The 12,249-nt window shown below is 40.0% G+C and overlaps 1 protein-coding gene across 5 annotated transcripts in view; it reads left to right on the forward strand.

Moving 5' to 3' along the window:
* The window catches only part of LOC140070127 (transmembrane protease serine 11G-like), a 96,863-nt gene that overhangs the window by 65,653 nt on the left and 18,961 nt on the right, over positions 1 to 12,249 (forward strand). For all 5 annotated transcript variants that reach the window (XM_072116464.1, XM_072116471.1, XM_072116494.1 and 2 more), the window contains 4 exons: positions 3,255 to 3,358; positions 6,765 to 6,895; positions 8,455 to 8,594; positions 11,442 to 11,509. In XM_072116464.1, the coding sequence (XP_071972565.1) occupies positions 3,255 to 3,358; positions 6,765 to 6,895; positions 8,455 to 8,594; positions 11,442 to 11,509 (443 nt within the window). The remainder of the gene's footprint in view (positions 1 to 3,254; positions 3,359 to 6,764; positions 6,896 to 8,454; positions 8,595 to 11,441; positions 11,510 to 12,249) is intronic.

Genomic DNA, 12,249 nt, shown 5'->3' on the forward strand with positions numbered 1-12,249 from the left:
AGCAGAACAAAATTCATACGTAAGATTATACAATAATTATTATATTTAACACCATGGCATAAACTGAAAGTGAAAATTTACAATTTTAAATTCAATCTTCCTCTATATACTATGCAATTCTATATCACAAGAGCTTAGCACCCAAATGCAGTAATAAAGGCCAATTCTGTGCCTTTATTAAATGTAATTATAGTTTTATAGAATCAGTCAGGGAAGTCTAGACTAACCTGGTGGCTGGGGAGGTGTACAATACAAAAAAAAACCACACCTATCATAAGCGTTTCATTACAACATCTAAACCACCATTCTCTCAGTATCTATGGCCTTAAGTGACCACTGTGGGCCAATCACTGGACATGTGTGCATGGAAGGAGACCTCATTACTGAAAAGACACTATTCTTATAAATGTGACTACTGAGGCCAGTAATTGACACACAGACTGGTCAGGAAACGCTACTGCTTTCAATGCTGATGAATTGGAAGTAGAGGTACAGGGACTTCACTTCTGGAAAGGGTCACCAAGCACATGTAAGTATTTCTTTTTTTTTTTATCTCGCACCTTCCCTACCGATCATGAGATTTTCCTGTCATCCCATGAAAACCCTTTAATATTTACATATTACAGGTGTTACATAAATGTTATGTTTCATCCATTTCTTAACTCTTCATGAAGAAACCCCAACATTACCTAAGTGTTTTTAATCACATGATTGGATGCTCCACCTGTCAGCAAAACACTTATATAACTCCTTCCAGTAGCAAAGATTCTGGAGCAGGGCTACAATAGGTAGGGACTAGCCTCTATGCTGTAATTCTGGCTCTGCCATCTGTACAGACAAGTTCTTGGGTCTCATTAGGACACGTGCCAGCAGGCATCTCTTTCTGAAACTGCTGACTCACCCGATCACTGAGCAGAGTGGTAGGTGATTACATGATGTCCTGCATACACAACAGGACTGCCGTGTAAAAACTCCTTCATTTCCTTCAGACATTACATACAAAAAGACATAATATAATAGTTTTATACTTACCTCTCCAGCACTATCCTGCATGTTTATAGCAGAACACATACAATTGTGCTGTTATTCTCACCCATTATCCTGCTCAGTGTCTGTACATACAGTACAGGACACTAAGCACATATAAGAGGACCAAATGTCTATATAGACAGGGAACGTATCTTGTCTTTCTTATGACCCCTACAAATAACCTACTGACAGGGCCAGTTTTAGATATGCCTACTGCATATGCTTTGATTATGTGTATGTCACATTTCCCTGTAGGAGATTTTTTAGAAGAACTAGAATAAAAGTCAAGTTTTACTATATTCACTCACCACTAGAGATGAACAGACCTGATGTTCAAGTCCAGGTTTGGTGTTTGGGTCCCACCTCTTGACCCAGACATATAGCTAGCAAATGGACGTCCCTATCAACTAGTCATGGCTATGACAAGCCAGGTATGTCCTCTGTTTGGCTGTCAATCCAGTAATATGTCCATGTCTGGCAGCCAAACCCAAACTTTGGGTCCACTCATCTGTACTCATCTTTTTCCTCCCTCTTTTCCAATCTTTTGACAATTACTGATTTGTGGTGGTTTATGAATAAATCTACTATGATAATAATCATAATACACAGATCTCACAAATGATAATACGAGATTCAGTGTTTTGAATGAATGTGCTTTGCCTAAATGTGACATAATTTCCAATGTATTTACATCAGAAAACTACAAAAGGATGGATAAATCTGTCCTATTATCCTATTTAAAGCTTGGCTTTTCTTCACATAGAGAAAAGATTGTGTTCAATAACTTTTTAAAATTATTTTTATTGATAAACGCTGTCTCTAAAGACACACATCAAAAAGTGTGCTTACCTCTGCAAAAAATGTGTGCGTTTCTCACGTTTTACAAAAAAAACCCCAAAAATGTCACCAATGACATGCAGAAATGCACCCCAAAAAAATCAAACAGTGAAGGCCAATAAGAAAAACAGATTGCAGCACCTCCAATTAAAAATGTCTTTTATTTAAAGGATCTTTAAAAGGCATTTACAGGTAGGTGCAGGTCATGGAGCCTAGGTGTTTGGAGCGGGAGCTCTTAATCATGGCATGTACACAAATGGATGTGTGGGGTGCCCCTTATACAAGGCATAGTATTCGTCCCCCTCCTCCCCCCATGTATTTCTCCAGCCTACGGCACCCAGAAACTAAAGACATGCTGAACTTTGCCATGCTAGGAACAAAAGCCATATAATAGTTTATTTCCTCATATCAAGATTATTTCTAAGAGTGCCAATGGTGTTACAGGCAACATGGAAAACAAAAGATAAAATCGCTATTTCAATGACTAAAAGCTAAGTAATATCTATGACTCATACAATTAGCCAATTAATGGAAATATTGAACTATAAGTGGAAACTTGTTGTAACCATGGGACTTAAATTACACATTTGTTGATTTGTTAATGAATTATGATAAATTGTCTATATGAGAAAAAAATATACAAGTCAAACCTTTGTATTGTTTCTTTTCTGGTGAGATCAAATTTCTAGGCAGAATTGCCATGAAAAGGTGAAAACTTTTTTTCTCCTGTAATTTTTTTATCCTGCCAGACAGTCTTTTAACGATATACAGGATAGAGAAAAAAAACAACTATTGTTATTAGTGTTGCTAATGGAAAGTAGCAGTTGCTCTGTGCTTTTTACCCTCTTGGTCACCAAACTGAATACAACTAGTACATTATGAAGCAGCAGCAAAGGAAAAGGATACAGGAGACCAACACCCTTGTTTGAACAGAACATGTCACAGATCCTTATCATTCCTTTCTTTAAAACTTGCCAGGTGATTTAGTTGTTCCAAGGTACTAAGTAAATATCACAAATTTATACGCGGATCTAACATGTTCAATCTTCTCTTAAAAACTACCATTTAGCCATGATTTAAACTAAATATACATACAGCTTTGGGTTTTCTTCTGTATAACAGAACATCTCCGCATTAGGCTTTAAATGGCTAAATTGCGGAAAATACTTTTAAATATATGCTAATTAGCGGCGGGCGCTACTGTGCACGCCACACAGGCTGCCCCGTGTTCCCTCACCTCCTAATTGTAGGTCTTGCACACAGGACCCTGTTGTTTCATCTGATCAATTTATTACCATGTAATGTCTTATCTAAACTTTATTTCTATACCTTCAGCAATTTCCAACACCACTTCCATCAATATTTTACGGCATCTCTTCTCTCTACAGATACACTACTACTCTTCTCTCGACAGATACTTGCAACCCTTCATCTTTAATTGGACAACTACCGAGTATAAATCTTTATATATGGAGGCAGTAACGGATCTTAGGTGAGTTCAGATGAGAACATTGGGAATTGCCATTTTTATGTACAGACAGTCCCTGACTGAAATCAACCATCAAAATCAAGCATGATAAACCAGGGACACTTACTCACAGTTCTAGATACAGTGATTGTGGTAATCTTCTTATATTAGTTATCCATGGCCTCCTTCCTTCTAAAATCAACATTTATAATTATGCAACGAGTCTGAAGGGGTACTGGAGCAGTCCCTTCGTGCTGCATATTCAAAGGCTGTTACAATGAGCAGAACATGTCTCACCCAAGCCCCTGCTCTTTCTCTCCTCCCCTTGACTGTGTAATCTACCAGAGGCACCCCCAAGCCCTTCTATATAATAAGCATAATTTTAAAAGATGATTTTATAAGGAAGGAGGCCATAGATAACAAATATAAGATTACCACTGTCACTGTACCTGCATCTATGAGTAAGTGTCCTGGTTTCTCATTCTTGATCTTAATGGTAGATTTCCATTACAAGGCTACATAAATAATTTTCCTTTGTATGAATACATATTTATTGTTGTACAATAAATAGGTGTTCAGTCTACCAATTTGCTTTTTTCTTGAAATTCTCACAATTTTATTGGCCTCTACTTGCTATAGGTAAATGAAAAGATATTTGAAACACCTTGTTATGTAATAAAATGCAAACTTGTACATGAGGTGTTCATTTTTAAATTTGCTGAAACGTCCCTCCGTCAGATTAATGGAGCAGGTGGCTGTGCATGACCGTTCTGCTCCATTTATATCTATGGAGCTGACAGAGAGGAAATTAAGGAAATTTCCGTCTGCTCCATAGAGATTAATGGAGCAGAACGGTCATGCGAAGTTAGGTTAGGGCCTAACTTTCCTGCTCTGCCATAGACGATTGGATGTAAAGAAAGATGCTGGTGGCGTAGAGGGTGACATCATGGCGCCGCGCTGTATGTAGTGAGTGCTGGGGGATGTACATAGTGATTGCTGGGGGAGCTGTACATAGTGATTGCTGGGGGGCTGTATATAGTGATTACTGGGTGAGCTGTACATAGTGATTGCTGGGGGCTGTATATAGTGATTACTGGGGGCTGTATACAGCGATTACTTCGGGAGCTGTATATAGTGATTACTGGGAGCTTTATACAGTGAATGCTGGCTTAGCTGTATACAGTGATTGCTGGGGGAGCTGTATACAGTGATTACTGGGGCTGTATTTAGTGATTGCTGGGGGATGTATATAGTGATTGCCGGGGGAGCTGTACATAGTGATTACTGGGGGCTGTATATAGTGTTTACTGGGAGCTGTATAGTGATTGCTGGGGGAGCTGAATAAGGTGTTTGCTTGGGGGCTGTATATATTGATTACTGGGGGCTGTATATAGTTATTACTGGGAGCTGTATACGGTGATTGCTTGGGGGCTGTATATAGTGATTGTTGGGGGAGCTGTATATAGTGGTTGCTGGGAACTGTATATAGTGATATCTGGGGGCTGTATATAGTGAATACTGGGCGCTGTACTCCCCTAGTGAGGTGGCAGCACTCTCCAATTAGCTTCCAGCTTGCTTTACAATAAGACAAAGGATATAATTGGTTAAGGACAACCAACATCTTAACTCTTGCCCTCCCTGGCACATGGACTCACCCAGCTCCTCACTATATACATGGACAGATCCACCTCCTCCCTATATACATGTACAGAGCCACCTCCTCAATTTATACAAGGGAAGACCCATCTCCTCACTACATACATGGACAGACTGACCACCTCACTATATACACAGACAGATGCGCAACCTCACTATATACACGAACTGACCCAGCTCTTCACTATATACATGGACAGATCCACCTCCTCCGTATATACATGAATAGGGGGTAGATAAACTGAATCAACTTTAGAAAAGTAAAGTTCAGAAAAGGGGAGCTCTATGGTTTCTAGAGAGCTAATAAGGGACTCCTGTTTTATCAAAAGTGAGGCAAACCACTTTAGGTGCATCATTAACATAGAGATGCTGTATTAAATGTGTTGCAAACTCCGACTAAGTACTAACACACCCCTTCGGGCGCACATTTTTCCTGTCTTGTTGGAGACAGTGCAGCTGCGACACAAATACATGTGCAAGTGATTGAACGTTTTTTCTAGTGTGAAGTCAGACAGAAGACTGGCGCAGCCTGTTCAAAAGATCTGCCCCATTTACCGTATATATATTCGAGTACAAGCGAAGTTTTTCAGCAAAATTTTTGCTGAAAATTCCCCACTCGGGTTATACTCGGCTTATACCTCTTCTTCTATCTTCATATGTGTGGCAGGTCCACGACAGCTCCATGGGCAGCGCCTCTTCTTTCTTCATGCAGGCTGCAGGTCCTCGATAGCTCCGTGTGCACGGCCTGGCCTGCGCACAACTGTGATGTCAGCCGCACGGAGCTACCGCGGACCTGGTGCCAGCGCATGTGAAGAAAGAAAAGGCACTGCCCAGGGCGTAGGAATGGTGAGTAGTCATTTTTTTTTTCTTTTACCGGCAAGCTATACCCTACAGGCTGGCAGGCAATATATTCTAAAGGGGGTACTGGCTATATACTTCAAGGGGCTGGCAGGCTATACATTTCAGTGGGCTGGTAGACTATAAACTACTAAACTACAGTGGGCTGGCTATATATTACAGGGGGCTGGCAGGCTATATACTTCAGGGGGCTGGCTATATACTACAGGGGGGTGGCTATATATTATAAGGGGCTGGCAGGCTATATACTACAAGGGGCTGGCAGGCTATATATCACAGAGAGCTGGCAGGCTATATACAACAGGGGCTGGCTGGATATATACTGGGAGGCTGTGACCAATGCATTTCCCACCCTCGGCTTATACTTGAGTCAATAGGTTTTCCCAGTTTTTGGTGGTAAAATGAAGTACCTCGGCTTATACTCAGGTTGGCTTATACTTGGTATATACGGTACTTCTGAAAGCTGTACTTGTCTTCAGAACAGAGGACTTTTGAACTCGGCTTCAATGCCTCCCTAAATGCAGAAGTCATCGTGATTTCATGATAGATGCAGTCTTGGATATTTTCATGCTGAAAATGCATATTAAATTCATCTCTGGCTGGTCTACTGCAATGTTGTGTATGAATACCCTTTCACAAAGGGGACCTTTCCTGTCTGTGTTTTTTTGCTTGTTGTACAGTGTGTGTTTTTGTTTCTTTTTTTCACCTATTCCAGTGGATTTTTATACAGAGAGGCATCTGCTGGACTTAGGGATTAAAAGAAGCAGTGCACACAGTATTATTTTCCAGTAGGGTATATATGTAATGAGATAGAGGATGGTATAATGGGATTATTTTGTTCTAACTGGAAACTTTATTTACATAAGAGCCATTCACATTGCTTAAGATATTTAACCCACAAATTTGTATTTTTTAGGACTCCTGAATCAGAAGTACCAGCAAAGGCTTCTCAACGCAAGAAGATAATCACAATAATTGTCATTGGGGTGACCATCTTTATTATTGTAGGAACTATTGTTGCTGCCATTGTTATCGATATGGTCCTTGGTAAGAAAACAGGAGTGAGACATTTTGACTTTTTTTGTATTAAGCATTGAGTAGAATAAAATGGTAATTTAAAAGAAATGATTCAAAATGTGACATTTCACAGGACTAGAGAGTACACCAGAGTGGTATACAAAAAAGAGGTTCCCTGTTATAAAGTATGGTTTAACAATTGTTGGTTAAGGAAATCCATCATGATAAACCAGGGGCACTTACTCATAGATCCAGATACCAGTAAACTTCTTATATTTGTAATCCATTGCTCCCTCCCTTCCTAAATCAAATTTTTTAATTATGCTAAAGACCCAGAAGTGCTATGGTGGGCATTAACTAAGCACCTTCATGCTCTGCTTTCACAGGCTGTTACACTGTGTGGGAGCATGTCTCCTTCTCCCCTTTGCTACCTTGACACTTCCTCCCTCTGCCTGTTGTAATCTCAAGCAGTGGGAGTGGGGAACTGCACTGTGTAATAGCCTGGGAAGCTACAGCATGGAGGGTCTGTAGCTTCATAGAACTTTTGATACTTTAGCACATTAGCAAAAAGGTGATTTTAGAAAGAAAGTCATGGACAACAAATATAAGAGGATTACCATAGTAACAGTGGCTGGATCTATTCATAAGTGTGCCTGGTTTATCATGCTACTCAATACTGAGTAATGGGTAAGATCTTTGTGCTTTCATGCCTTTGAAAAAGCTGTGTTTCTTGCCCTGTGCGTTTATCCTGATTTACTGTTGTGACCCTGGTTCTGTCCCTAACTTCTCTACTCTGCTGCCAGCCTTGACCTTTTGCCTTGCTCCTGACCTCGATCCTGTGCTCCATGTCTCAACCTCCTGCCTGTCCCCGACCACGATTCTGCCTCACGACTAACCTCACTACCTCACCTTGGCCACCACCACGGACAAAGCCTGTCGAGCGACCTGGTGGTACTATGCCAAAGCAAGTCCAATCCGCTTTGCTGCAGGCTCTGGTGAAAACTGGGTGCTACTTAGACTCCGCTCCCAGGTGTCGGCTTACGTCATCGTCGGTGGTGGTTCAGTGTGTTCACTATCCCTGAATCCTGACAGGTCTGAATGGTTGCTATGCTTTCCATACCCACTATATACACACATTTATGCATTCAGTATTGTCAGGATAGGTGGTAGTGTATCCTCTAAACGACCATGGACTATGACGTAAGCCGACACCTGGGAGTCTAAGTGGCACCCGGTTCTCACCAGAGTCCGCCGCAAAGCAGGTTGGACTTTTTTCTTTATTATTCTTTCTACAAATGTATAAATTGTTAGGCAAGCGCCTGTTACTAGATGAAGTGAATCCCTGCACAATCTGATATTGTAAGGAATGATTGGACATTTCTTGTTTCAATAGTGAATAAATACCACAAGTTACAAAAAATTTTTCCAGAATTGTTTGAACGATTATTGATACAAATTTTTGCTTAAACAACCGTATCAGGATAAGTTGATATTTCCTCTTGGAAAGAATACACCTGCCACAAAATACTATGTACCTTCTAGTCATTTGCATTTACAATCAATTGTAATTTCACCTTTTATATCAACAGTTAAACATGGTTCAGAACTCATTCATAATCCCTATTACTTCAGGGGGTCATTCCGAATAATTAACTACAACTACGATAGTACTTTTGAAGACAGCAGCAGCTTTGAATACAGAATGTTAGCAGCTAAACTGGAAGTAATTGTAAGTATATCATAAATAGAGATTACTGCTTTATTGTATATGCATCACTATACCATTATACAATATTCTTTACTGAAAGGGATCCTGGCAGGGCAACATGAACCACGCACTGCTTCTTCTTTGTTCTAAATCGCCCTTTATGAGCCCGGACTGGGGCCACATAAAAACAAAACACAGCTCTTTTGTCCGCTGTCCATGTTCAGTGGATCAGTGAAGCTGCTGTACTACTTTTTGTCTCCAATGGGTGCCCTCCAAGTCCATGCAGCTCATTAGAAACATCTCTGGGTCAGTATAACTATTCATTTGTTTAACACGGCAGAGCTGCTATCATGTAGGAAAATTGGAACACCAAATCACCAGTCAATTATAGGGTTGTATGGTGATCGAAATTTCGGTACTTATTCGATATTTCCATTTTCGGTACTGAATGACTTGTGCCGTTCCACAGACTCCTACCGTAGTATCTTTCTGCAAGGGAATCCTCAGAGTAGACGTCAGACAGGAAATCCTCTGAATAGATGTGTCAGGTAGAGGAATCCTTTGAAAAGATATGTTGGGCCAGCGGCAGACAGGGACCACATCATCAGGGAAATATAATGAACTGTCCATGTATGGTGTTTCTACATTTCCTAAAGCTTTGCCTGACACAAGGTCTCAGAATTATTTTATGTTATTAGGTTCACAGACATGTAGAGGGACAATGAAGGGATAGAGGCAATGCTTTCTAATGGCAGTTTCTGAAAATATATTTAGTTTAGGGGGGTTATTTTGCCTGACAGGTTCTCTTTAAGTTAGTCTATTGGTATTTAAACAAAAGGGCCAAGTTGCAGTACTAGATACCGTGGGGGACATTTACTGTGGGGATTCCTTCTTTTTTGTGGTGTTCTCCTTTCCAACCCATTTATTAGTGGTAGATGCAAGAAAAAATGGCAGAGAGTAGACCAAAATAAAAATGGTCTAAAAGAATAGAAACCAGCTCTCCACTTGTGGAAATAGGGTTGCTGATAGACAAAATTGGCTCCATCCTCTGGCTATTATTAAAGTGGCCATTGATGCAGTTCCTCGGCAGCCTGCTCAGCAAATTCTCTCACTTCTGCACACTTGGCGCACTCAGAACAAAAAGAGGTCCCAGAGACAGAAATATTATCTGCTAAACACCGCCCGAAAGTGGTGCCCAAAAATCCGGCCGACCATCCCCGACTGCCCGCCCAGCTGCCCGCCCTGTACCACGCCCCGCCTTCCCAGTCGCCCGAACAGCGGCCTACCCACATGAACAGCAATTAACATTATATGTATTTCTATGTATGTCCATATATGAATACATTTATACATTTATATATATGTATAATGCTGTATGTGTATTTTTGTATATGGTATGTATTTGCTGTATGTATATGCTATATATGTTTGTATATACTGTATATCTGGAATGTAGCATGCGTGTATATCGTGTGTTTATGTATGTGTGTGCATGTATGTGTATATATGGTGAGTGTATACTGTATGTGTAAGTATATTATATATACACTATATGTATATAATGTGTGTGTAATTACAATGCGTTTGTATACATACATACATGTATGTAAAAAAGTATAGATGAGTACAGAAATATGTGCATATAAGTGTATACATTTATGCATGTGGGTACAATTATAGAACAGTGAGTGAATGAGTGTACAACTTTATATGTGTGTTTAACCCCTTAAGAACGCAGGGTTTTTTTTTGTTCATTTTTCTCTCTCCACCTTCAAAAATCTATAAGTTTTTCATTTTTCTGTGTACAGAGCTGTGTGAGGGTTTATTTTCTGCGTAACAAATTTTAAATTGCAGTTGTTGTTATTCCATACCGTGTACTGCGAAGCTGGAAAAAAATGTGGTAAAATTGATGGAAAAACGCATTTGCATCACTGTCTTGTGGGCTCAGATTTGAATACTTTACCTGTGCGCTCCAAATGATTTGTCTCCTTTTTTTGGTTTGGTACAATCACAGTTATACCAAATGTATATAGATTTTATTGTGTTTTAATACTTTTTCAATCATTGAAATAATGTGTATGGAAAAAGAAAATTGTTTCCCCATCTTCTCACAGTAATAACTTTTTCATACTATAGTGTACGGAGCTGTGTGAGGTGTCATTTTTTGCTAAATGAGCAGACGTTTTCATTACTACTATTTTGAGGACTGTGCGACCTTTTGATAACTTTTTATTTCTTTTTTATCTGATGTAAAATGGTTTAAAAGTGGCATTTCGGACATTTGGCTCTATCCGTTATGGGGTACACCACATTTTGGGACGCAGCGATACCTAACGTGTTTGTGATTTTTACTGTTTATTTAGTTTTATACCAGTTCTTAGGAACGAGGGGTGATTTGAATTTTTAGTTTTTTGAAGTATATGTCATTTTTACATAGGATTCATTACAGTGAGCCACTGGCGCATTTTAATGAATCTCCAGACGCCATATGGCATCTGATGGTGGTGGCCACAAAATCAATGTACCAATTGTGTGTATTAGCAGTGTGTGTTTGCTTCAATATGCAGCAAACCAAACCTCTGTATGAAGAGGGCTCACCCCGGGAGCCCTCTTCATACACCCTTTGTGGCTCTGTACGGTACAGAGCATGAATGAGATATAAGTATATAAATGTGTGCATTTGTATAAACCTGTTTGTACAAATATGTATATATTTTTTCAGGGGAAGGGGGGTCACATGCAGAAGTTTGCCATGGGGCCCTGCCTCTCCTAGTTACGCCACTGGAGGTAGCCGTACTTTCATTGTATTTTCATGTTTCAATGTTTTATTCTATGTAACTACATAAGAATTAATTTTTATGTTCACAGTTGCAAGAAACATTTAAAAATTCAGAACTGAAGAAGTATTACAACATGTCTAAAGTGATCAGCTTTAGGTAAGCAATTTTCATTTGTGCAGGAGGTGTTGTAGAGAATGCAGCTGTGAAGTCCTCACTGCTCCTGGGTCTGGATCAGGACCCAGAGAAGAACACCTGCAAGAGAGGACCCAGGAGTAGGAACTACTTGTCAGCTGTTGTGTACTTATCCTGGGTCCTCAAAATTATGTTATGAGGCTTAGAACTTTAGGCGCAATATTTTAATTTTTTTTTTTAAATCGCCAAAACTCACATTTTAAGGGACAACTCAACTTTCAAGCTAATTTGAAAGGCCTAAATAATAGTAAAACCCCATAAATTACCCCACTATAGAAACTATACCCCTCAACATATGTAAAACAACTTCTATTAAGTTTATTAACCCTTTAAGTGTTTCACATGGGTTAAAACAATATGGAATTGCGATTTAGAAACTTGAATTTTTTTGGAAAATACATTCATTCAGGTAAAAAATGACACTTTCATAATGAATGAATAAAATGATTAAATGCTCTGCATGCTGCACATACTCAGTTACGGCCGGGCTTTGTGGCACACACCGGACCCCGGGGCTACTGCAGGATGGATCAAACCCCCTAGTAAGCACCCCTGGGGGGTCCGATCCGCAGGGACACACTTACATTCTGCGGTCATGCTTGACTGTGGCATACAAGAGGTTAAACACCCAGGATCGGAGTTTTGCCAATGCCAGGTGTTAGTGACGGGTCTGGGCTGTGATGTCACAGCCCGACATCGGCACT

The sequence above is a fragment of the Engystomops pustulosus genome, chromosome 1 (assembly GCF_040894005.1).
Source record: "Engystomops pustulosus chromosome 1, aEngPut4.maternal, whole genome shotgun sequence".
NCBI classification, from domain to species: Eukaryota; Metazoa; Chordata; class Amphibia; order Anura; family Leptodactylidae; genus Engystomops; species Engystomops pustulosus.